The sequence below is a fragment of the Pseudopipra pipra genome, chromosome 5 (assembly GCF_036250125.1).
Source record: "Pseudopipra pipra isolate bDixPip1 chromosome 5, bDixPip1.hap1, whole genome shotgun sequence".
In the NCBI taxonomy this organism is placed as follows: Eukaryota; Metazoa; Chordata; class Aves; order Passeriformes; family Pipridae; genus Pseudopipra; species Pseudopipra pipra.
The window spans coordinates 18,955,341-18,979,538 of NC_087553.1; the positions used below are offsets into that span (position 1 = coordinate 18,955,341).

General features: G+C 48.7%; 2 protein-coding genes across 6 annotated transcripts in view; one reads left to right on the plus strand and one right to left on the minus strand.

Moving 5' to 3' along the window:
• The window catches only part of HIPK2 (homeodomain interacting protein kinase 2), a 140,427-nt gene extending 126,000 nt beyond the window's left edge, over nucleotides 1-14,427 (minus strand). Inside the window, exons 1-2 of one of the 4 annotated variants that reach the window (XM_064654781.1) lie at nucleotides 14,168-14,426; nucleotides 7,700-7,777 (exon numbers count right to left, since the gene is read on the minus strand). Coding sequence is in view for 3 of the 4 variants with exons in the window: in XM_064654782.1 (XP_064510852.1) it covers nucleotides 14,168-14,186 (19 nt within the window). In the remaining variant the exon portion in view is untranslated. Of the gene's footprint in view, nucleotides 1-7,699; nucleotides 7,778-14,167 lie in introns of all 4 variants that reach the window. The other 3 variants (XM_064654782.1, XM_064654780.1, XM_064654783.1) reach the window with 3 other exon arrangements.
• Nucleotides 14,428-15,426: 999 nt separating this feature from the next.
• Nucleotides 15,427-24,198, plus strand: part of TBXAS1 (thromboxane A synthase 1) — a 264,202-nt gene continuing 255,430 nt past the window's right edge. The window contains exon 1 of one of the 2 annotated variants that reach the window (XM_064654786.1): nucleotides 15,427-18,473. The gene's annotated coding sequence lies outside the window, so the exon portion shown is untranslated. The remainder of the gene's footprint in view (nucleotides 18,474-24,198) is intronic. The other variant, XM_064654787.1, reaches the window with a different exon arrangement.

Below are 24,198 nucleotides of genomic sequence, written 5' to 3' on the forward strand. Positions count from 1 at the left end.
GGAGGGCTGGTCACCTTCAACCAAGCACAACTGAACGTGACAGGGCTGGGCTGGACAGGGGGTGAGAGAGGGGAAGAGGCTGCCAGGAACAGGAGAAAGAACTCAAAATACCCAAGGATTATTCCCTTCACAAGCCCTGCAACAACAAGAAGACGAGAAGTATCTGAGTACCAACAAGAGTGAAACAAAAAAACCAGGACCTGCAACTTGCTCCAGTGATGCCAAGTAACAACTGTGGCTAGGAAACATGTTTCCTAGCTCACCATCCCTGTTACCAAAAGCATCTGCATTATTGTAATGGGTAGCAAAAGCATCAGGCATCCTCACCTGAAATTATGCCTTCTCCTGCCATTCACTCACATCCCATCTTCTTTTTCCCTCCCACTTTATTTTCTGCAGGCAGTGGCTTTTTGGCAGGAGTCTCAGTGTCTGTTTGCGACAGGGCATGGCAAGGGAAAGCAGACATCTCCTTGTAAAGTACCCTCTTCCTGAAACCCCTTCAACCCTTCCTGGCTGAAAGGAAATGCAAGGATTGATAATGACTCAAGTGCTCCTCTGGGAAACAGCAATGATTTTGGAGGAACATGAAATAACTTTTAAGCCAAGCCCAGTCCTAAACTCCACACTCTGCAGCTTGAGTTTGCAGTTGAGCAAGAACAAAACCAGGGTTCAGGTGCTGACCAGCAGGGATACTGGAAAAGACACAGCTACTTTACTGAGGTGGTCTCACCTGCATTAGATACATTGTGAGTGATATGGTAAACACATCTAAAGGGATACAGATTCCCCAGGGGATACTGTATTTGCATACAGAGCCCAACTACACTACATGACTAAGACAAGATTGAAATAACTGAGGATACAGAGGACAGACCTGAGACACATTAGCAGAGCTGAAGAGATATCCAAGAACTGGTCCAGTTGGGCCACCAAAACTTGGCACTGGGAGAAGATGCATGAAAGATGCCTGTCATGCAGCTGTTCTGGATCAGGATGGAGATGAGCTAGTGGATGCAGATTACAGATCACTCTCTGTCAAAATGTCTTGGATGATATTTTTCTCAAGCTTGGACTTCTAGTAACCCTTTTGTTCAGTCTGAAAAGTCACACTGCTTCAAAAATCTCTTCCTGCCTTTTACAGGCAGAGTGGCAGTGTCCCCTCCTGAACACACTGTGATTTACAGTCTTCCACACTCACACTGGCAACACAACCTCTTACGCAGAGACTGCAGACAGCACTCCTGCCAACACATACACTGTCACAGCATTGCTCCACATAAACACCCTGCATTCACCTTGTTTATATTTCCTCCTGTACAGGCTAAGACAGCTCACAAACACACACAAAGCCTAATTTATATTTATAATAAATCTCCCTTCTTCATTCCCTGCAGTGGAAAAGAGCCCAGGTACAAATGAAATTTGTTGAGAGAACGGTGTAATAGTTCTAAGGAGAATCAGGCCCATGCTGTCTTCCATAGATAAAGAGGATGAAGCCACATACAAACATATGTGCACCCTCCTACACGTGCCTGCAAACATGGAAAGAGTCCCACATATACACACATACACACATACACTCTTCCACCTGTATTCTCACACACACTGCTCGATAACAGCATCTGCAGTCCCTTCTGACTCGCACGTGCTTTCAGGCAGCACAGGCTTTTGGAAGGTGCACTTTCGTTACCCAGGTGCTCACAGCCACAGATAAGTGATAAGAAAATGACACTTCAAGAGAAATATTGTCACCATCAATGGGGTATGCTTGTGTCTGGGTCTCACACATCCTTGTCAGGTGGTGCAGCTATTTTAAAATGGGGTTTGCAACCTGTTTCTTATCTCCACCTGCTAAATACACAAATATTCTGATGCTGAAAGAATGCAGAGGGGGAGCTAGGTGGGAAGGCATGTTTCTGGTGGTGCCAGTGATAGTGCTAGAAGAGATGAAGGAATTTATAATTGCACTCATCACTAAATGTAATCCCCACTTCCTTTGCAGGCACATGCCTTGAGGGAGTTATGAGGTCCTGTGTTTCTCCATGCTGTCCACAAACTGCCCGTAGCCAAGAGCTGTCCTTTTGTTTCAATTTGGCTTCAGAGTAAAGGCTGAGATCTCTCTTCCCTCTGCAAAAGACCTTGTTCCAGCTTCCCTAGCCTCATCACCCTGAGGCCTGATCATGGAAGCATTTCCCTGCAGGACAACGCCATCAGCCTGCTCTGAAACTGGGGCTAGTGTGCCGTTCAGGTGCTGTGCAGGGGAAGCACAAACAACCAGCCCCCTGTGGTCTCTACTGGCTCCCAATAAGCTTCTATGAAGATGACCTAGCTATTCATTCCTGTCAAGGTGTTGTGTGCTCACATATATTTTGTACAAGCCCACCAGCAGTCTGCCCAGACACCAGAAAGCTCCTGTGCACTGCTGTGTCGGGAGCTGGAGGACGGGCATCACCTAATCCCAGCGCTGCTCCACTGCTGACCCAGGGCTCTTCCCGTAATGGAAAGAGCCCCATTACATACTCCCCTAGCCAATTGTACTGCTAAAGCAAGCTGACACATACCTATTACTGCTGTGCTCAGATCCCTCCCCTGCATTCCCCTCGGGGCACTACAGTGCCTCAGCATGGGATCAAAACTGTTTGTCAACGTTAAGGTGCTCACGTGCATCACCAGAGATTTCCATGTTAGAGACGACCCTACTCTGGGTATTTTAAAGACTAGTTATTTAACTCCCTAGAAATTCTGTCACAAGAGGAAGATTAAAGGTTCCACACACACTATTGGATATCCACTATGAGGACATCCAATAGGGTTTTCTCAGAATTTTTTCTCCAGCTTCTGAAGTCAAACATCTAAATAGGAAAGTAGTAATGATGGCCAGAAATTACCACTGTTTGGAGGCAAAACAGAGACTTGCTGAAAATCCTCACCAAACTATTTGGAATTTGCCAACACTAAGTGCTGCCTAGGAGAAAATAAAACCTCATGCATTTTAACTGGACATTCTTCACCTTCAGCCCATTACTTTAAGCAAACAGATAGCCTTCCTACCAATGTAAGTATGGAGCAATATGGACACTTGCCCTTCTGCAATCCTGCTGCTGTCAGATCCTGTCAGAGGGACAGCCTGAAGCCATGGAAGAACCATGCAGATGGTCACAAACCAGGCCCCTGGCCCACTACTGACACAGCTCTTCCAGAAACACCACTGTGAAAAGCTAACACTGGGATGAGGCTCAGACCGCCTCCTCCATGACCCTCTCTAGGCAGGCTGGAGCAGTCCAGAGATGACAGTCCCTCCAATATCCATCCTTCTTCTGGGTACTTCTCCCTCTTCTCCCCATGCCACCATCTCTGGCTGATTTGAGCACTTGTTGCAACCTTTCTCAAATACAGGTTGCACATTCTCTGGGGCAACGCCATGCCACATTTGTCCAGCGTCTGAAAAATCTGCAGCACAGAGATCTTTGACTTGGGATACCAGCTGCTAGGGGCTATAAATAATCTGTAATTAAAATAAAAGTGAAGCTGTACCACAGGATTGTTGTGCCTCCAAGTTTTCTCCAGACTACTCTCAGGAGACATAGAAGAGCTATCAGAGATAAAACACCAAATCTCAGCCTACTAGGTTTACACAGAGACCCACAAAAATATGTGTCTGTATTGTTCTGACCTCCAGATCTTTTTTTTTCCTTCACATTTTCTTAACCTTTAAAAGGCACATAAGATAAACAGAGGAGAAGCTAGGCAGACAACATCCTCGGAAGAGATGTAGGAACATAATCAAGCCCTCAGACACACGCACACAAACACCATAATTTATCTCTTCCTCCTCCTGTTTGATATTATCCTCTGTTCTAGTATCATAATCTGTTGCTATGGGAACAGCTATGATGTCACTACAAGAGGTTTATGGATGCCTTGAACAGGAAGGAAAGGTACATGATGATGGGAGAGAAAAAAAACTGCACCTACAAACAGCTGCTAAGCAGGAGACGTTCCAGGAACAGCAAGTGTTAACAGGGAAAAGATAAATACATCAACACTGCTGGAGTCGTTGCAGACAAAAGCAGAATATAAACCCTGTTTTAAAAATAAAGAACGCTTACAAATTTTGCCTACAAGTAAAAATATTCTGGGAAAGCTAAAGGACCGTCCTGAAAAAAACAAACTTTCTTTGAAATGTTCTGCAAGTTTTCTGAGACTGGATGTTCTCTGAGTCTTGCTGCTAGAGCCCAAGTCTCCATCAAACCACTCCATCATCTGCTGTAACATTCCCTTCAGAAGTGTAACACCCCACCAAGGCAGCTATTAGGTAGGGAGCTTGCTGGCTATCCACCATCCTGTATGCCTTTACGATCTGTAACTAGGAAAAAACCTCATGTCTTCAAGCAAAAATAAATAGAACCATAGAATCACTTAGGCTGAAAATGACCTCTAAGATCAATGAGTCCAACCACTAACCAAACACTGCCAAGTGCACAACCAACCATGCCCCTAAGCACCACAACTATACATCTTTTAAACATGTCCATGGTGACTCCACCACTTCCCTAGGCACCCTGTTTCAGTGCTTGACAATACCTTCCATTAGGAAATTTTTCATAATATCCAATCTACACCTTTCCTGATGCAACCTGAGGCCATTTCCTTTTGTCCTATTGCTTGTTACCTGTGAAAAGAGGCCAACCTCCACCTCACTACAACCTCCTTTCAGGTAGTTATAGAGAGTGATGAGGTCTCTCCTGAGCCTCCTATTCTCCAAGCTAAACAACCTCAGCTCCCTCAGCTGCTCTTCATAAGACCTGTGCATTACATCCTTCAGCAGCTCCATCGCCCTTCTTTGGACACGCACTGGCATCTCAGTGTCTTTCTTGTAGTGCTCCTATGCCTTTAAGATTTGTTTCTTGGAGAATGTCCACCATTCCTGGACTCTTTTGCCCCTCAGGACCGTGTCCCAATGGACTCTGTTGACCAGCCTCCTAAACAGGCCAGTGTCTACCCCATGGAAGTCCAAGGCAGCCATTCTGCTGAGCCCCCTCCTTCTCCAAAAACTGAAAACCAATTACTGTACCCAAAACAGCCTCCGACCACCACATCACCCACAAGTCCTTCTCTGTTCACATAAAACAGGTCCAGCAGGGCGCCTTCCTTTGCTGGCTCACTCACCAGCTGTGTCAGAAAGTTATCTTCCACACATTCCAGGAACCTCCTAGACTGTTTCCTCTCTGCTGCTTCCTCTCTGTGCAGAGACACACTGAATCTACTGGATCACATCCAGTAGCAAATAAACACCCTGACTCCAAACTATAAGAAAAAAGGAGCTTTTCTTGCTCTCTTCACCCAAGAGAAAAACCAAAATCTTACAGACTCACTGCCAAACATACTGACATACCCAACCTGCTACTAGAGAGAATAGTATGTTGAGCCTCATGCTTGAAACATGCCCAGCCTTTGGGCCATGCACATCCGTGTGCAGGATGATGCACATGTGGTTCTCACCCATAAGCACAGGTGTTGATGACTGTGCCTCCATGCTCGTACCTGTTTTGGTCACCTGGACTGATGGTGAGAGTAGAGCAGACAGGACAATGGAGAGGGTGGGGCAGTCACACATGCCCTTAAAGACATCATGTGCAGGCTAAGGGAAAATTCAGTATGCACCTCCTGATGGGGAGGAGGAGGGAGGATGGCAGATCAAATTCATCCGGCATAGACGCCACCGTCACGGGAAGGGCAATGGCGGCGAGGGAGGAAACCACAAGGATCTCAGATCAATGGAAACTGCTGGTGTTTCAGATAACCTCTGTCCCATCAGAATTTCTTGAGTGTGGTGAGTAGGATCAGAGATCTTAAGGGAATGCCACAGCATCAGTTTTGCCTCTAGTCTCAGCTCCAGACGGGGGGAATCCCCAGGCAGACACTCTGTTTTGCCTGTATTAAGATATAGGTGGCATTTCCTGTCCTTGCTCACTTTCCTGTCCAAAGACGTTAGAAACAACTGCAGAGAAAAAACCTGGGAGAGACTGAAGTCAGTAAGGGCAGTTGCAAAAACAGTCCAAGATGGGATCTTCAGCATTTCACTCGATTTTCTGTTCCTGCCAGATTTGGCTGTGACAGCCCCAGCCCCCGTACTTCTCAGAGATCACTTCTCTCTCCTGTTACAGTCACTTACTCTCACCTTTCTTTCCCACCTCTCTCTCTCATCCTCTTCTCTCTTGTTCCTAACCTACTGCCTTACTCCATCTCAATCTTCAGCCCACCCTTCCCTTCCCTGAAGGAACCCCTGTCAGAAATGTTCAGGAAAACCCACACATTGTGATTTCCTCTCCCCAAAGAGCTCAGCCAATTCCTACGATCCATGCTCCCGGGTCTTCACTGCAGGAAATGCAAACCCTTTGAGGCGGGAACTATCTGCCCCTTCATGTCAATGCCATGCCTTGTGCAGTAAGGTCCTGTTTTTGTTTGGCACTGGCACCACTACAGCAAATACAACTGTTATTAGGAATACTTCAAAAGCACGAGAGTAAAAGAATAGGAGGTGTAAAACAATGCAAAGTGTTTTGTGTGTTTTCCAGTTTCTTTTATATTTGTGGGCAAGGTTCTGTTTCTATTTTTTATGAAACAATCTCTTCTGTGTTTTCTATTTGAGACAAGAGTGGAAAACAAAGCTGATCTTGGTGAAGAAACAGAGACTGTGCTTTTTAAATTGGCAGGTGACAGCAAGCAGGATTGCAAAATAAGAATTCAAAACAATCCTGACAAATTGAAGGGTACAGGATGAAATTCAAATGGGACAGATACGAAAATCATACACTTAGGTAGGAAAGCCTAGCTCCATACACAGAGAATAGAAAACGGCTCATGAGGCATCAGACCTCTTGGACAGGATCTCGTAGCCACGGCACATCACAAGCTGCACACAGATGAATAATGTCATGGTGCAAAAGTTAAACCAAACAGGAGCACTGCCTGTAGGAGATGGAAGGAATGCTTCTGCTCTACTTGGTCAGCACAGGATCCAACATACAGCACTGTGCTCTAGCAATGCCATTGAAAGGAGAGGTGGACTAGCTGAAGGGAGCACAGAGAAACGGGAGGATGGTCAGAGCTGAAGGGAACAGGACACAGGAGAAAGAGCTGAAGAATGTGTTTGAGATATGATTCAGCCGAAGGAACACAAAGTCAAGGACAGACATGACAAAGACAAAGGAATAGTTTTCCCACACCCACTGTTAAAAGAACAAGGAATCAGAGCAAGCAAAGCAGAGCAGTTAATGAGGAGGTAAAATCTTTTCAGTGACAAAGCAAAGGGCAGTGATGACAGCCTGGGCAGGCTGTGCACCCCATACATGGGAAATATGCTGGACAAGCCTGTTAGGGAACATGCTGGATGGGCATTTAATATCCTGCTTTGAAACACTTTTTGAAATCTTTCCTATGCCCACTTCCTACAATTTCAATGATATTGGTGAGAGGTAAGTTTCTCTGGCATTTCAGCATAACCCACAGACCAAGATAAACCTGTCAGTCTTTAGAACAGAAAGAGATGTCAGCCTGCAGGGTACTGCTGTGTAACACCATTGTTCCAGTTCTTGCTAATACCTTTAAGGATTAAAAGTCATAATGAACGGGGAAGACAGCTGCCTTCAGAGTTTCCCAAGTATCTCTGGTAAATACCACTGCCTTGAGGACTGACCTTTCCCACTTTTCAGGGTAGGAGCTGTCTGTGACTGCTCTTACTTCATCCCTCCAGAGACAGATGTCAGCACAGGCCCTGGAAGGTGAGCAGGACAGAGAACATGTAAATAGAGTGAGCTTCAGCTTCTCCAACCAAACGCCCCATTGAGGGGTAATGCTGAAGAAAACCAAGGGAGCAAACTATGCCATCCTTCACCCAGCATGAAACTCCCTCTCCCTCCAGAACACAACACAGACAGGCTAATGCTGGCCATGGGGAGACGGTGCTTCTCCTTGTGTAGCTCCGCAGGTTTCAGTGACTGTGGCTGTTGCTGACCTATATCAGAATCGAGCCCAGGAGCAGCTCAAGGGGTTCACATCTTGAGACTGCTTGCCTCCCACTGGCTATTCTGTACACATCCTGTAAATAAGCAGAAGACTCTTCCTTGGCATCATTCTGTCAGCAGCTTGATCAGACAGCCACTCTTTATATAGCACCTTGAACATACACAACATTGTATAAACATGCACTATTACAGCATATTGTTACTTCCATTCAGTAAATAAATCCTAATGTTACAGCTTTTTAATTGTTTTAGTCCTGAATCTGGACTCTGGCAGGTATTTTGAAATATGGTGATGCCTTTGCCAGCCTACGGAGACAGAGGCTGCTCCTTCCGTCACGTACGTGGGCAGGTCTTAGAAAAATTGTTTTTACTATCAAAATTACCCAACTCAGAAGGCTACCTGAATTCAGGAGTGGCCCCAAAATACATGCACTTGTGCTTTCCTGAGGATGGACCTCAGTTGCTGATATGGCCAAGCGAGGGAGGACTCAGGTGTGCTCTGCGCTGTTAATAGGGGGGGAAGCATTAATATGCCTCTACTCTTCCTGCACGACAAACAGAAAAGTTGCTAAATGTCCTATCTGAACTGAAATTATCACCTGGGTTTATTTTTAAAACAAAAGCTGAGCTCTGTACTGCAAGGGGGAATAGTTTTAAAAGAGAAGGCCTCCCGTTAAACACCTGGGTCTGTATTAGGGTATGTAAACAGCTGAAGAAACAACCTTTTCTCTAAATCACGTTTAATTCTCACTTCTTGTTATCTACCAGTTATCCTTCTAAAAGCAAGAAAAAGTCCTCTCACATTTAGAGGGCAGAGATTTCCTAGTAAGGGTGAGGAAACAACCTCATTTTTATAAATGGACTGATTAAGCTATAGAGGCCATGAGTCAGAAAGGTACTTCAGCGTGTGGCCAGCTTTAAAGACATAAACAATCCTAATGAAGTCACCAGCACTGAATGTGAGCTTAAATTTAGGCACAGACCTTAAAATATCTTCTTAAATTGGGATCAGAGAGGAAAAGGGTGGAACTTTAAAAAAAAAAAAACAAAAACAAAACAGTCTCAGCCTACCTATCCACTACAGACACAGGGATGGGGACATCATAATAGCTGTTAGCCCACCACTGAATGCCTTTGCAAACTCTCCTCACAAAGTCCAAAGGTAGCGCTATCACAGTTGCCTCAATTCCTACAGCTGAAAGAACATGTCTAATCTGGTGTCTCAGCCTGGTCCAAGCAGAAGGTGACTGCACTTCCTCTTGACCTCGCCATCTGGCAGCACTGCTCTAACACCATCACCTGGGACCCACTTGCTGAGGTCCACAATCAGGACAGCGATTTACCTCCAAGCCCGGGTCACTAATCCTTCCATGATTTGACTTCCCAACTTTCTTCCTGACCAAATATCCACATACTTTTACACACCATTGCTGTAATGCGGTCAAAGTTGAGCCTTATTCATTTAGCCACCCAAGTACGCTATCTACCCACGGATATGCAGTCTAACTTCTCAAGACTGACCTAAGTTCAAAAGCCTCACAAGCATCAAGGAGGTCTCTGGGCTGTCCCTCATCAGTTGAAGACCTACACTGAACAGGGTGCGTGCACACCCAGTTTGGGTGAAACCGCATCCAGTGGTTTCAAAGCACCATGTGAAACTGGGCAGTAAATAACAACCACTGAGTAAATGGTGAAACTGAGTGATGGGAAAACAAAAATTACTTCATTTTCTAGGCCCGCTGACGTGTCCAGCTGAAGCCACCTGGGTTTTCCCCACCTGTTACAGCCATGAAGAGGAACACAATGCACAAAGTCCAAGGGCCGATGACTGTGGCGAGTAACTGTGTTTGCCTCTTTGTCTGCTCACCCTGGGCCCTGGGCCCAGCAGTGCTCTTTCCCCTTCTGAAAATAAAACAGCATTTTTCACCCATTACATCTCAAACTCACTTAATCGCTAGACACAGCAGCACGATAAGAACAATAATTTTAACTGGAGGGGACTTCCTGTTATCCTAGCTATAGCCATATCCTGAGCAAATAAAAACTTAGGCTTTTGGTCCCAGCATTGACACAGCTTAAGTTCTGATTATTATTTCATAAACAGGAAGTGCCTTTGAGTTATAATCTCCGTGCATGAACTTTGGGGTAAAGACCTTTACTCCGCCTCACTGGGGCCACCTCCCTGATGAGCAAGTTTTGTGTGTAATGAGCAAGTTTTATGTGCCTTAAGAGATCTGAGGATGCATTCAAAACCCAGCAGGGCTGGCCTGTTCCTGGCATTAAATGGGACCTGCTCCACGACCAGTCCAGGGTCAGATTTTCAAGCTTTCCCAGCCCCTCGTGTGACAAGCAGAGCGTGCAGGCAGGTCCCTGCCTGCGCTGAGCTCCAGCAGCGGCACCGGTGGTGAGGTGCAATTTACAAATATTACCAGATTAATTCCATAAGCCACCCACATAGACAACTACCGATGCGGCTGCTAAAAATACACCGTGAGTTGCAAAAAAGTTGTCAAGAATAAGTAAGGAGCAAAGCAAAGAGGAACAAAACCAAAACAGAGGTAATCACTGTTTAGAAAATAAAGATTAATGTGTATAAATACCTCTCTTTACCCAATTCTGAAGGATGCCAGGTACCAGACACCCAGGAAATCACTGGAGACAACCAGAGGCACCTGCCCTAGGCAAAAATCTACCCACAGCTCAGGCACTGCTGATGTCTAGCAGACCCCCTCTTAAAATTGGGTCTCCCCAGTCCACAGAGCCTGGCTCTATTCTCTGCACAGTAGAAAATGTCACAGGTGAGGACACAGGCGATGATTTTGCACAGCAAGGGCAACAACGACCAGAGGAGGGTCCAGAGAACCAGATTCTCGCCTGCCTCAAGCCATTCATCTCCTCTGAAGCCAATACAGCCACTCCTGACGAAGCTGCATCTCTGGTGCTCAGTGGGATGGCAGCCACTAGTTTGCCCCATCTCTGGAGCAGAGGCCATGCAGGATTACACCTGATGAGGTCCACTTCGAATCCCAACACATTTCCTCGTATGGCTCACAAACAAAACCAAAAAACAGGTCAAACATTGTTCGGTGGTGTTACTTCTGTTTTGTTCTACTTGTTATGTTTTTTATGTCCTTCATTTTACTGCTCAGCTCTGCAGCACCCAGAAAAAAAGAAAAAGAAAAAAAAAGATGAGAAAAACCCAGGAGAGGAGAAGTCAACAGCAAAAACTCCAAATTCTTTAAAACCAATGGGAAAATTCTGCTTGCAGTGTGTGTGGGAGAGGATTTCACACCAGATATTCACTTATTTATCATGCCTCGCCTATTAATATCAGGTGAGGCACCATTCTGCTTCCCAGAACCGGTATTTAAACCAGCTTCTCAGAACAAGCACGGACCACCCTCACCTACACATCAAGAATGGTGGGTGACTTTGTGCCTGTGCTCTATGTTATCACTCACTTAAATTTCTACTGGAACCATTTCATAAGGCCTTAGAAGGTGTCACATTTCCTCCCAGGGTGCCTTTTCTGTCAAAGAGCCTATGTTCTGAAATCGGTACGGCAGGGATACGGTTTCAGCTACCCTCGCCTGCCTTGCGGTGGTGGCGGTGGGCGTGCACGTGTGCCACCGAAACTGCTCGGTCAAGGGCAGGAGCCGAGAAGCAACGCAGTGCTGATCCAACCCCTCGACTCCCGTGCTCTCCTCAGTGGCCTGACCGTACCTGATGCTCCAGAGGTGGGCTACAAACCAGTCTGCTTATGCACAAACCGTGAGACTCGCAAGGGAGGATGGCAGTCCTCGCCTCCTTCCAAGGAGGAAATTGCATCCCCTGCGATAAGTTTTTATCTATGCACTGCAATATTGCAGGGAATTCTAAGGACCTCTCATGGCAACTAGGAGGCGAAAAACAATCATTAACCCCTCCTCCACCTCCCTCGAAGCCATTCAGCAGCAATTTAACCCGCAAACATACTGCATTACAATACAGATAAAACAATCTCTATCAGCCTTTACGCTATCTACCGGCTCCTGCCATTTGGGATATTCACGTATTTCCAGGCTTAAGGCTGCAGAGCCTGGCTGCGGACTCTCCCGTATCGGCTGCGGGGAATTTGTTTTTACAGGTCACTTTCATGGCATTTTTCCCCATCTGCTCCCTTTTCCCAGTCAGGCAGAAGCAGGGGCGCCGCCGAAGTTAGGATGCTCTAAGGCACCGCTAAACTTCCACCGCACGCTCCGGTGCGACACCGGTGCGGCCTCGGGAGGAAGCCGGCGCCCTACCCGCCCCGGCAGCGGCTCCCTTCTCCTCTGCCTCCCCTCCCCTCCGCTGCCCTGCCCGGCTCCGGGGAGGCGGCTGTGCAGGCTCTCGCCCGCTGCGCTGCGCCGGGAAGGGGGGAGCGTGGCCAGGTTGACCGCAGGCCCCGCGCCTCCCGCCGCCCCCGGCCGCTGCGGACCCGCCGCGGGGCACCGCACTGCCCCGCACCGCCCGCCGGATGCGGCCCGGCGAGCAGCGAACTTCAGAGCGCTCGCCGCATTACCCACCCGGCCGGCGGCGCCCGCCCGGGAGGGGCTGGGCGGGCTCCGCGGCGGCCGGTGCGGTGCCGGGCAGGCCTCGCCGGCCCGGGGCCGCACCGGGGGCGGGGGGGGTCAGGCCCGGCCCTGCGGGGCCGCCGGGCGGGGGCTGGGCAGGTACGCGGCGGGGGCCGGTGGACAGCGGCGGCGGGCGGGTTCCCCCCGCCCGCGGCGGGGCCCCGCTGCCGGGGGAGGCGCCGGGGGCGGCCCGGGGAGGGGAGGGGAGCGCAGGGTAGGGGGGGCTGCCCGGGCCGGGGCCGCTCGGCGGCGCGGCGCGGCCGCCAGAGGGCGCCGCCGACGGGCCGGCCCCGACCGGCACCCCGGGCCCGCCGCGGCCCCTCCGCCGGCACCGGCCTGGCCCCGCCGCGGCCCCCCCGCTCCCCCGCTGGCCCCGCGCTCCGCCGGCCTCGTGCCCCGCAGCGGCGAGCCTGGGCAGGGCCGGCTGCCCTGCCTGCGCTGCCGAAAACGCTCCCCTTTGTCTGGCCGCCTCCGGCGGGGTCCGAACTCCGCGGCGCGGGTGAGCTCGGGGCTGCCCAGAAATAACCCGGTGGGCCGCCGGTAACTTTACACCGCCCGCCGAGCGCCCTCCGAGCGGGCGCCGCAGCCCGAGGCTCGATTTCCTCCTCAGATTAAGTTTTACCGGCCTCGCCACGGGGACGAAAGTACTGTGTCCCCGTGCCGCCCCCCCCGCCCGCTCCCCTCCGCGCCCGGCTCTCTGCCGCCACGGACCGAGCGGTCCCGGGCGGGATGGAGCGGCCGCCGGAGGATGTCCCTCCGGTTTATGTAACGCTCCCCGGGCAGCACCGAGCCGGGAGGGGTGACGGGGGAGGATAAATGCGTCGCGATGGGATTTAAATTAAACCCTGATACATCTTTGAATTTTTCTTTTTAAACAGACACCCTGGACTACGCACCGGTCTAACACACACACCCATATACATATATACATATGTGTATATATATGTAATTTTTTTTTTTTTTTAACACGGAAAAAACTAAGTTGGGGCACTTGGGCTTCTCTCCGCAGCCCGGGCTGGGCTGAAGGAGAAGCCGGGGCAGCTGACAGGCGGCTGCCGGCAGCCCCGTCTCCCGCCGCCGCTGCCCGCGGGGTCCCCGCGCCCCGGAGAAGCGGAGCCCCGGCGTGGGGAACTCCTGGGAAACCGGCGAACGGAGCGGGGTGGCCGGTCCTGGAAATGCGAACTGCGGCGAGGGGCAGGCAGGCAGCAGGCACACACACACACACACACACACACACAGGCGCAGGGCAAGCTCTGTCCACCTCATTGTTCTGCTCGGCACCGGCACGGACTTCACCCACCGCCCCCCGCCGGGGACCGAGCGCCCGGGACCGCGGGGCCGGGGGCGGGCAGAGCCGGAGGGCGACCCGCGCCTCGCCCTGCTCCCGCCGGGCGCCGGGAAGGGCGGGGGTGCCCCGCCGCCTCCCCGCGACATCGCCGGGGCCGCGGGGAACCGCGGGCGGGCGGCCGGGGACCCCCTGCTTCCCCCCCCCTCCCCCGCCGCCACCGGGCGAGGGGTGCCGGCGGGGCGCGCCGGGCCGGGGCTTACCTTCGTACATGGGGGCCATCGGTGCAAGGACGCCTGTTATTCATGGCAACGCCGCCACGAACGACGCGAGATCGCAGCCCCCCAAACTCAACACACATCTGCCATCTTGAGCGGGTGTCTCTCGGCGGAGGCGAAGCTGCCGCCTGCCTTCTGCATCGCTGCCCACCTCAGCGCGGGGGGAGCCGGGCACATCCAGCCCCGCTGCCGGCCCTCCGACGCGGCCGGGGCGGGCGGGCGAGCGGGCGGGGGGCGGCGGCGCCGGGCCGGGCCGGGCCGGGCCGGGGCCGGGGCGAGGCGAGGCGCGGGGCCGGGCAGGGGCGGCGGGCGGCGGGGCCCCCCCGGCTCGGGACGGCGGCGCTGGGGAGGGAGGGAGGGAGAGAGGGAGGGAGGGAAGGAGAGAGGGAGGGAGGAAAGGAGAGGGAGGGAGGGAAGGAGGGGGGCTGGCGCGGTGCCCCCGCTCTCAGCGCGGCATGGCTGCGTGTGCCGGGGCGCCTGCAAAAGTTGCACTGGGGGTGAGAGAAAGGGAGAGAGAGACGGAGGGAGAGAGAGGGAGACGGAGACCGAGACGGAGAGGAGGAAAAAAAAGAGGAGAAAAAAAAAAAAAGCAGCGAAGGGAGTTTGCAAATAATCAAGCGCCGATGGCACCGATCGCGGCTTCCCAGAAGGAGCGGGAGCGAGCGAGAGAAACCCTCTGCTGAGATTATGTGGGATCTTGTTTAACAACACATTTCAATCAGGAGAAAAAAGGAACAGTCAACAGAAGTTGGTGAAACTCTTCTGTCTTTCCCCCCCCTCCTCTTTATAGAAAAGAGAGGAAGGGGAAAAAAAATAAAAAGGCAGCTGATTGAAGCTTTGCAACTGACTGGCTGTGGGGATCATATAATTTGAGCTCATGTTTTACAATAGCATGGAAAATTCCTACCTCTCCCCCTCTCCCCAAATAAATCTTCTATTCCCTCAAGGCATTTCACAATCTGGTTCACTGACAAAAGTTCCAATTTATCTTTTTTTTTTCGTTTAGCTTACTTGCAGTGTAAATATTTAGCGGATGCATTTAAAATAAACATACGCTGTTGCTTTTAGGATTCAGGTTGTTTTTTTGGTTGTTTTTTTTTTTTTTAAAAAGGAACCACATCAAAGAAGTGTTTACTAAGTAAGATTGACAGCCTATTCTCTCCCTCCCCTCCCCCCCCCCCAGCTTTTTTTTTTATTTTAAATGATCCATCTCTCCGGTTGAGCTCGTGCTGTAGGATCACCAACCCGACCAACATCATTTTTGTCAGTGCATACAGGAAAGCAGTAGGTGAAGCTACAGGAGCCCCCATTGCCTGACAGGAGCTTTACAAAGGAAGGTCAGTCATCAGGTACCCATTACGAGGGCAAAGGAAGCTGAGACTCATGCAAAGCCTCTGGCAAAGGTGGAAACAAAACCTCGGGCTGTGATCCTGCATTAACTGCCGTCTGGATCTGTCTGCCTGGAGCTCCTTGCAGATGAGTAGTCTGGGACTGGACCAGTGAAGACATACTCTCTCTGTGCCTGCAGTTACTGATGGTCCCCAAAAATGCTGCCTCTTGCTGCCGCTGGTGCCAGCTCAGACCTCTCCCACCGCAGTATTTGATCGCAGCAGGGCTCAACACCCGGCTACTCCCATTGATGTCTCAAGGAGGAGGCAAGAGGTAACTTTTACTTGTGGATTTCACAAGTGCTCCTGTCAGCCTGGCCCCTCATCTCGGGGTGCTGCGGGTGCCTACGTTGGCAGATAAAAGCAGGCCAGGGAGCAATGCGTGGTGACCCAGCCGATGGAGCAGGATGGCCATGCTGCGCTGTGGAGGATGTGATTCCCAGGCTCCTGTGGGCCCTCTTGTTAGCAAGGTATTTTCAGTGTTTTGCATGATTTTTCTCCCTCCACTGAAAAATGCCTGAAACTACAGGAGAGCTGTCTCATGGCCCATTAGCATTCTGTTTACTGCATGAAGCTGAGGATACATGTTAAATGTGTCGAGGAGTGCCATGCAGGACTGGTGGAGGTGATTGAGGGCTCCAAGTAGGCTGGGATGGCACTGGAAGACTATGTACAGCAGAGGGAGCAAAACCTGCTCCTGTCTCATCCCTGCTTCATTTTGAGAGTGATCCCGAGACCAGCCACGGTCAAATCTTGGAAAGAAATGGTGCTGTCTCCAGCTGGACCACGGGGGAAGTCCAGGCCAGAGGTGGAGGGCAAGCATGCAGATGGACATGGGCACAGTACTTGAACTTGCTTCTCGCCCCTCTTTTATTCAACCATGGTAACCCTCAGGGTTCAGCTCTAGCCATGAGTAGAAAATCTAATATTTTCTTGAAACGTATTTCTGGTCATTGTAATTCTGTATCGCTCTCTTCTTTATGATGGAGAACATGATCTGCTTTCCAAGGCTACTAAAGCTTCTGAGCCCAGCCTGCCTCCTTGCCCTTGATCAGAGCAGCAGCCATGGAGCCCTGTCTCAGAGCCACAGAGGAGAAGTGTCGGAGAAAAGCAGAGAACAAAACCAGAGGAGCAGGCTGCTATAGGAGCCAGCTTCACTTCTTGCCATTGCATTGTGCTGCAGCATGGCTCCAGGTTAGTCACATCATCCTTACTCTCCTCGGCTGCAGAATGGGAGTGGGGGTACCAGCCTCTGCTGTGTGAAACTGCACTGATAGGGTTTTTTCCCTCTGTTTCTGAGCTATCCCATAGCCCTTAGGGTCTGCATTAGCTCCATGTCCATCAAAGCTGACATGGCATAGGAACTTAAAACATAAACCAAACCCACTCCTCACCCCTTTTGCCAGAAGAAAAGAGGAAGGGGTTGACAAAGGAGTCTGCAGAACTCACTGTGTGTGGCCTGGACATGAAAGTGGCGTCCCTGGCCCTGTGGCTGGTGGGTAGAGCACAAAGGGGGATGCAGGAGCAGCCAAACCTGCATGTAACATAGGCAAATGCTAAAGCTGTTGGCTTCAAAGCACAGGTTATTCTGCTTCTTTTAGGGGAAGGGTGATGAACTTAATGGACTACTTGGCTGGTCTAGGACGACAATTCCTCATTGCCTCTCAGGTTCAGTATCGCCAAGGACATTACAGATTCTCATCTGCTGATAACGGAACCAAAGATAGGAAAACTAATAGGGATATTTTCACCAACAAGGACTGTTCTGATCTTACACGTTTTTAAATGTTGTTGCCAAATGAGGCCACAGCATATTTGGTAAACAAAAACCAGCCCCAACAGGTCCTGACCTCGGCTCAGACTGGCTGTGAAAACCTGGTGCGCAGAGGAAGCTGGCGGTTTGTGGCCACGCAGAGGGAGCAAGGATTTGCCCTGCTAGGCACAGCCTTCCTTCCCAGCTCACACAGGGGCCTCTGCCTGAGAGTCTCCTTCAAAGAAGACTTAGGGCGTATGATTGGATCCAAGGTGCACAATCCCTTGCTGCACTTCCCCATTTCTGTGCACAGATGGGGATGCACTCTGGAGGCAGCCCAACTCTGAGCCTACAACCTTCTTTCCATTCTCTCCAAAACTGAGCATCCATGCAAGGATGCACCTTAGGCCCCTGAGCTATAGAGACAAAACCGTGGTGTGGACATACCTGTCAGGAGCCAGTCATCGGCAGCGCAGCTGCAACAGTCCCAGGACAAGGCCGTTCAGCTGGAAAGATCATGGTCCACTCTCTGCAGGCCTGAGACTGCAAGAGGTGTCACTAAAATTTTGAATCCTGAGAGACTTTGCCACTTCAACAGACTACTTCTTCTCTTTGGCCTCTTCACTTGGGAGAGGATGGCAAACCAGCACTGGAGAAGCATATATTAATGTCTCATCTTAAGATTTTCATTTCTCCATTTGCATATTTGGGTCTCCTATAAACAGAGCCGCAGCCTGAGTGCAAGTACATGGCACGCTCAGCCGTATCACGGAGTATCATGTACCACCAAAGTCACAGCATCCCCACCTATGTCCACAATGGCTATGGGGTGGTGATGGCAGATACTAAGCCAGGGAAAGGAGAGGTGGCCTTTTAAGAGCACTGGGCGGGCACTCAAGGGGGCTCCATTTCTGCTCCCCATACACAAATCTTGGTGGTCTTAGCATGTAACTCACTTCTCCAGAAAGGCATATGGTGTTTGACTGGTGTCTCAGGGGACTGCTGGTAACAACCTCAGCCTATACTTAACTGCAGTGGGAGTAGAAGGGGTTACTGTTTTTTGCTGGAAATGTGAGACTTTGGGCTTCTCTTTCTTTTCTCTTAGAAATTAATACAGATTTTGGAAGTCAAGATATAAGAAGGAAGGCAGGTGAGTTTTAAAATATTCATTGCCAGTTTAGGGGGGTTGTGTGAATGGACACAAGGTGCCCTTTGGTCTCTCAGAGCCAGAAACACCATGGTGGCATCACCTCCTCTTCTCTGGTACCTCCACCAAGCCCTGGCTTTGCCAAGAGCATGCCAGGGGCATTTGCAGAGGTGCCTGCTGCTGAGATGCAATGTCTTCCTCTTTCCCTCAAAGAAAGCTGAGGGGGTTTGTGGCTCCAGCTTTCTTGGTTAATCGTCCACTGCATTTGTTTCTTTGGAAAGATTGAGCCTAAGAATGTGTTAATAAAAGACTGTAAGGTACATTAAGAAAACAATAACAACATAACAAACCAAAAAAACCCAAAGAAAAAACAGGAGAGAAAGGCTGTAATCACACAAGGTGAGCACATCCCCTTCAGTGACAACCTTTTATACCTGTTTGCCTTCACAGTGGAGCTGGAAGGCAGCATGTTGTTAGTAAGGATCAGGTCCCAAATATTTCGCGTTAAGCAAAGGAAAATATTTTCTTAAAACACCAGGGGAAGGTTTCCCAGTGAAATACACACAGATGTTTTCTTTTTAAATGTAAATCAGTGAGGGAATGGACAGTTTAATTAAAAGTAAAATTATTAGGTAAGTGCTCAGGGAATCTACTTTATTTGCTGAGTACACTCACATATTTTTACTGGTGAGTCAATTGCAATTTTTAATTTCTTTCCACTTAAGAAGACCAGCTCAGAGACTAGCCCCTGTGATGTGGAATATTTGGGGGAGGATTTTTCCGTGGATAGCAGGAGTGTCTGTCCTGTGTACAAGTTGTGGATGCCCAGGCAGTTTGCTATGGTATGTCCATTCCCAGCCTTACATCACTGCTAATCACAGTATCACAGAATATTCTGAGTTGGAAGTGACCCACAAGGATAATCGTTAGCAAACACTCATTATAGGCTGCCTCTGCAGAGATTTTCTCTCACCTGGAGAAAATCCTGTCCCTTGTGACAGGGATTTTGGGTCCTACCAACTCAAACACTTGTGGTAATGGCTGTCTGGGATGCTAAGGGAAAGGGACTATAGTTTTAACTGACTTTACACCCTGTTGCTGCTCTGTTGCTAGACTCTGCTCCCTTCAGTATGACCCATCCCTTCACACACAAGCCTTTTTGCAGGCAGGTGTTTTGTGGAAGCCCCTTCCCTCAAGCCCATGTGTCCCTCTTCAGTATGGCAAATGATACAGACAGACTCCTGAGCACATCAGAAAACAGTCAGCGAAAATACGCTGCATACTTGAGTGGGGTTGAGTACTGATGGCTCAGTCATAACTTAAGTTCAAAATAAGATCACAAAAACCTCCAACAAAATTATCCTGTGCACCATCGAGTTGGACTCTATAAGAACTCAGATATTTTTACTCAGTCTGAACATCAGTGGCGTCCTCAGTGCAGTTCGTTTGATGTAAATGCCTCTTTCAGGGGGTAACAAATGGATTTACGACGCAGACATACAGGGGGATAAGACTTAATTCCCACTATGAAACCAGATGATGCTGATAAAGCCTCAGTGGCTTCAGCAGATGTACCCCGACATAGACAGGAGTGTGGCAATGGACAGATGTTGTGAAACGCTTCAGGTACCACGGATGGCAGAAAGGTGCGATGAAAGCGCACAGCCTGATTAGTGCCCCGGGGAAGGCACAGATCTGGGTCACCTCATCCAGGCCTACCACCACATATGATCACATTTCTGAAATTTCTTCCCCATTAGGAGTATCACTGAAATAAATGCCCTAAAAATGATGTGGCCTCTCTGTTTGAGGGGTTAAACACAGTTTCCCATCGTCGAGCTTTTGCAGTTGGCTCAGGTATTGTCGCAGGGTCTTGGATCCTTTTCTTATTATTATTAATAAAAGAAACTTTGAAATATATTAAGAAAAAGTGCTTATCAGATAATGAAATTCTAGCTGTGGTTGTCTTTCAAACAACCAGGGCCATGATTTAATTGGAAGTAATTATAGTCTTTTCTGAAGTATAATTTTTAGGGTATTTTTTCCCCTGACATTTGCAGTGTGGAAATTAAAAATAAAACGATGTCAGAATCACAAGATTTCAATCTGTCTTCAAACAATAATGTGGGCTAGTGTCAGAGGTTTGTCCTTGGCTGGAAGGAGGAAAAACTCACCGAAAAAAATCCTTATGGTGAAAATCACCAATAGCACCCACTTGTGCATTTTCTGTGCTCAGAAATTCCTGGGAGACTCCTGCTTACCAGAGCTCACTAGAAAGCCTCCTAACTCTGGTGCAGTGGGAAAGGGCACAACAGCACCTAGCTCCTTAGAGCATCACGTTTGTGATGCAGGCTTTGTTAATTATTCCACCGGTAAAGGCTGTATTAAGAGACACAATTAGAGCAAGGAAAAAACTTTTCCCATTCTACACAACAAAGATTAAATGTAGTCCTTATATCCTGCTAAAAACAATCCAGGGTGTAACAAAGATATTTCCATGCTTCTTTTCCCCCCCAGTACTTTTTCCAATTTTTAAAGAGGAAATTTTTCAAATTATCTCTTTCTAAATTTTGCCCTGTTTTCACTTTGCAATTCCTCAGCTTCCTTTTGTGAAACTACCAGTGCATCCTCTAAACTCCAACTCACACACTCTACCTTACTTAAAGTGCTATTTCCAAAGGAAGGAGAATCTCCAGCATCAACTCAACTTTTTTGGTGGCCATTGGCATCAGCAGGGTCCTGTGGGCAGACCCTCAATTCCTATCAGCCTGTGTGGCTCTACTGGTACTGGACACTATGATGCCCCTGAACACACATGCATCTCTAAATACAGCCACTCAGAAGGAAAGTTTGGCCCAGACTTTTAAATCACATTCTTCAGACTCCATATAATTTCTGTATGGATGCAGACATGCACATGAGGAATTATCTTGCACTCTGAACTCTCTGCTTCTGGATCTGAAATTTTATATGTAATGCCCATTTTAAATCTGTTCCTGAACACCAGTCAAAGGGAAAGGAGGAAACTATTTCAGATTAAAAGGGCAACTATTTCAGATTAAAAGAAAAAGCTACATATGAGGCATATTATGATTCTACAGCACTGTATAAAGTGCTGTAGAGGAATGTATGAGGGATGGAGAACTGAGGTTCTGCAAAATGTGTTGACTTTTTGAAGAGGCATCAACTATCATTATAGACTCTATGGAGTTATTAACCAGATGATTTACAAGCCAAATTTCTACTGGGCAATACCTGCCTGGTCCACTTACATATCCTACCTCGCCACTCAGCTTTATTTATCCCATTCTCCACTCTCCACCTTAAAAAATCCCATTGCGTGGCATTACCAGCAAAGAACAGCTGTGTTTTGTCTCAGACATGGCTTCAGCAACAAGGTAAGAGATTTCTATCTATTCTTCAGCCTCTGAAACAACCTTTTCAAATACAGGTATTTTATTAAATGGGGGAAAAAATTATACAGACTGAGGTAAAATTTTGGTCAGGCCTTATAAAACAAACTCAGTGACTTTAAAGTAATAAAACTTTCTGTGGCCCTTAGCCTAAGCTGATCTTCTATACTATACTTCAGGGATAAGTGCAGATGTGCCGACAGAAACCTCGTGGCTTCCAAGCCATGCGCTGTGTAGAGCTTTGAGGGATTTTCTGGAAAGCAACTACTTTTCCCAAGTTAAACATTTTTATCTCCCCTCCCAAAATGTCCAGCAGACCAGCAGTGTTTCAAAGACAAGCACATGTGTTTACTTCCATGACTTTCATGCTGTCAACAGAAAATATTTGAAATTGCAGGCAAAGTTTCCAAGAAAGCAGAGATGAATATTTTCTTCGCTTAGATTAAATTTCCAAGTGCCTTCCAGCACCACTCCTGCCTTTGCACCACTCCCTCGCTCAGCTGGGAGCCTGGAGATCTGAGCCCATGATTTGACCACAGATCTGTTCAGGGACTTGGTGTGTTTAGGCACTGTGGGCCAAGGAGCATATTTGGTACATGCAGTGCCTGCCACAACACAGCACTGAGCTTGGCGGGATGGGAAACCCTTCTAGTATTTACACTTATTTGACTACTTAATGGACATTATCTCCTTCTCCAGCCCAGATCTCTACAAGAGCCAAACCTGACCATGATGTCCATCACTGTTAATGCTGTACCAGTAGTAATAGCTAAGCTATTGGTGATGGGTTCACACAAGAACATTGTTCCTTGTTGGTTAGCCACAGCCTGTGACTGTGGCTTTAACAATTGTGATGATCAGGTCTTGTCTTGGGACCCTGCTGCCCACCCACTTCTGTGCTGAGAGAGCCGAATAAATATTTACTACTTCTCAAAATAACACCCAGACACACTCACCCTTACCACTGCAGAGTAGTTCATCTAATTGAAATAAGAACATAAGTAAACTGTTTGTCAAGGCGGTTTATTAGGAAAAGATTGCTGTGTCAGGAGCTCCCTCACTGCGAGAGATGCTGTGTTGTCTCTCTTAATATTTAATGCCATTTTAATAATATTTCCTAGTTAGGGGGGCAGGCTGATGCTACAGACTAAAGGCCAAGCCTGCCAAAGTGGGGAGGAATAAAAGCTGGAGGTCAGCTTCACTCCATTGACTTCCCCACCTGGAGGCTAGGCAAAGAGCAATGTTGCTCTCCTCAGCCACGCCCAGGTCCTTCTCTCAGCAACTTTATTTCAGATTTGTTGATATTGCCTTTCCTTACTCAGAATGACACTTCAAAAGGTTAGGGCCACATCCTGAGGTGGTGGAGATGAGAAACCCACATTTTTCCTTTGAAAAACCTATTTCTCCTTGCAATGCTTCTCCAGTTGGGCTCGTTAATCAAACAGGACCATAAACTACTGAATTTATCCCAAGCTTGTGATTGCATCTGCAGCTACAGCACTCCTGCCTGTCTTTGGCAAGTCTTATTTTGGAAACCTTTGGGTTAAACTCAGAGGTGTTTTATCTCTAGGAATGGGGAACTACAGCTTAAGCATCAAAGGTCCTCACTAATAAAACTTCCAACAATGCTGCCTCTGCCCTCCAGCCCTCACAGACCTGCCCTTGGCCGCAAAGCTGCTGCACAAGGGGGTGCCCCAGTCTCTACATCATTCCTCCAGAATTCTGGCAGCAATGCCCAGCTCAGGCTCTTCCTTGTTGTGAAAGACTCCTGGCTGAAGGACCGTGGAGTCAGAGCCTCTGAAGCTGCTGCATAATAAGCTGTATTCTTTTTCTAAACATCACTAGACAGTTCAATAATAATTACATGAACTTTGTAATCAGCCAAACCAGCGTAGGCATCTACTGACCTACACATAGCATTTGTGAGTAATTTTACATAAAGGGCAGGTACTTTTGTACTTAGTGCACAGGACTTGTGCACAAACAGCTACAGAAGGAGGGCCAATTATAAATAAACCATCCTTAGTTGTCACTTTGCTGTCTCTGACTTCCCACGCATTCAAATGGTGAGACTGATTCATTTAATCTTACTCTAAAGCAGCAAGCCACAGAGGCAGTTTCCCGACAGTTGCTTAAAAAAGTGTAGCTCAGCTCTCTTAAATTGTCTTCCCTTGTATTATATTTAGACATTGTGATTAGAGTATCTGTCACGATATGCTTTAACTTTGAGGCAGAAGTTCGAGCCGCTTTCTGAAAGCAAACAGAGATGCTCCCAGGAACCAAAAGGGCATGAGCGCCGGGTTTCAGCATTTAGG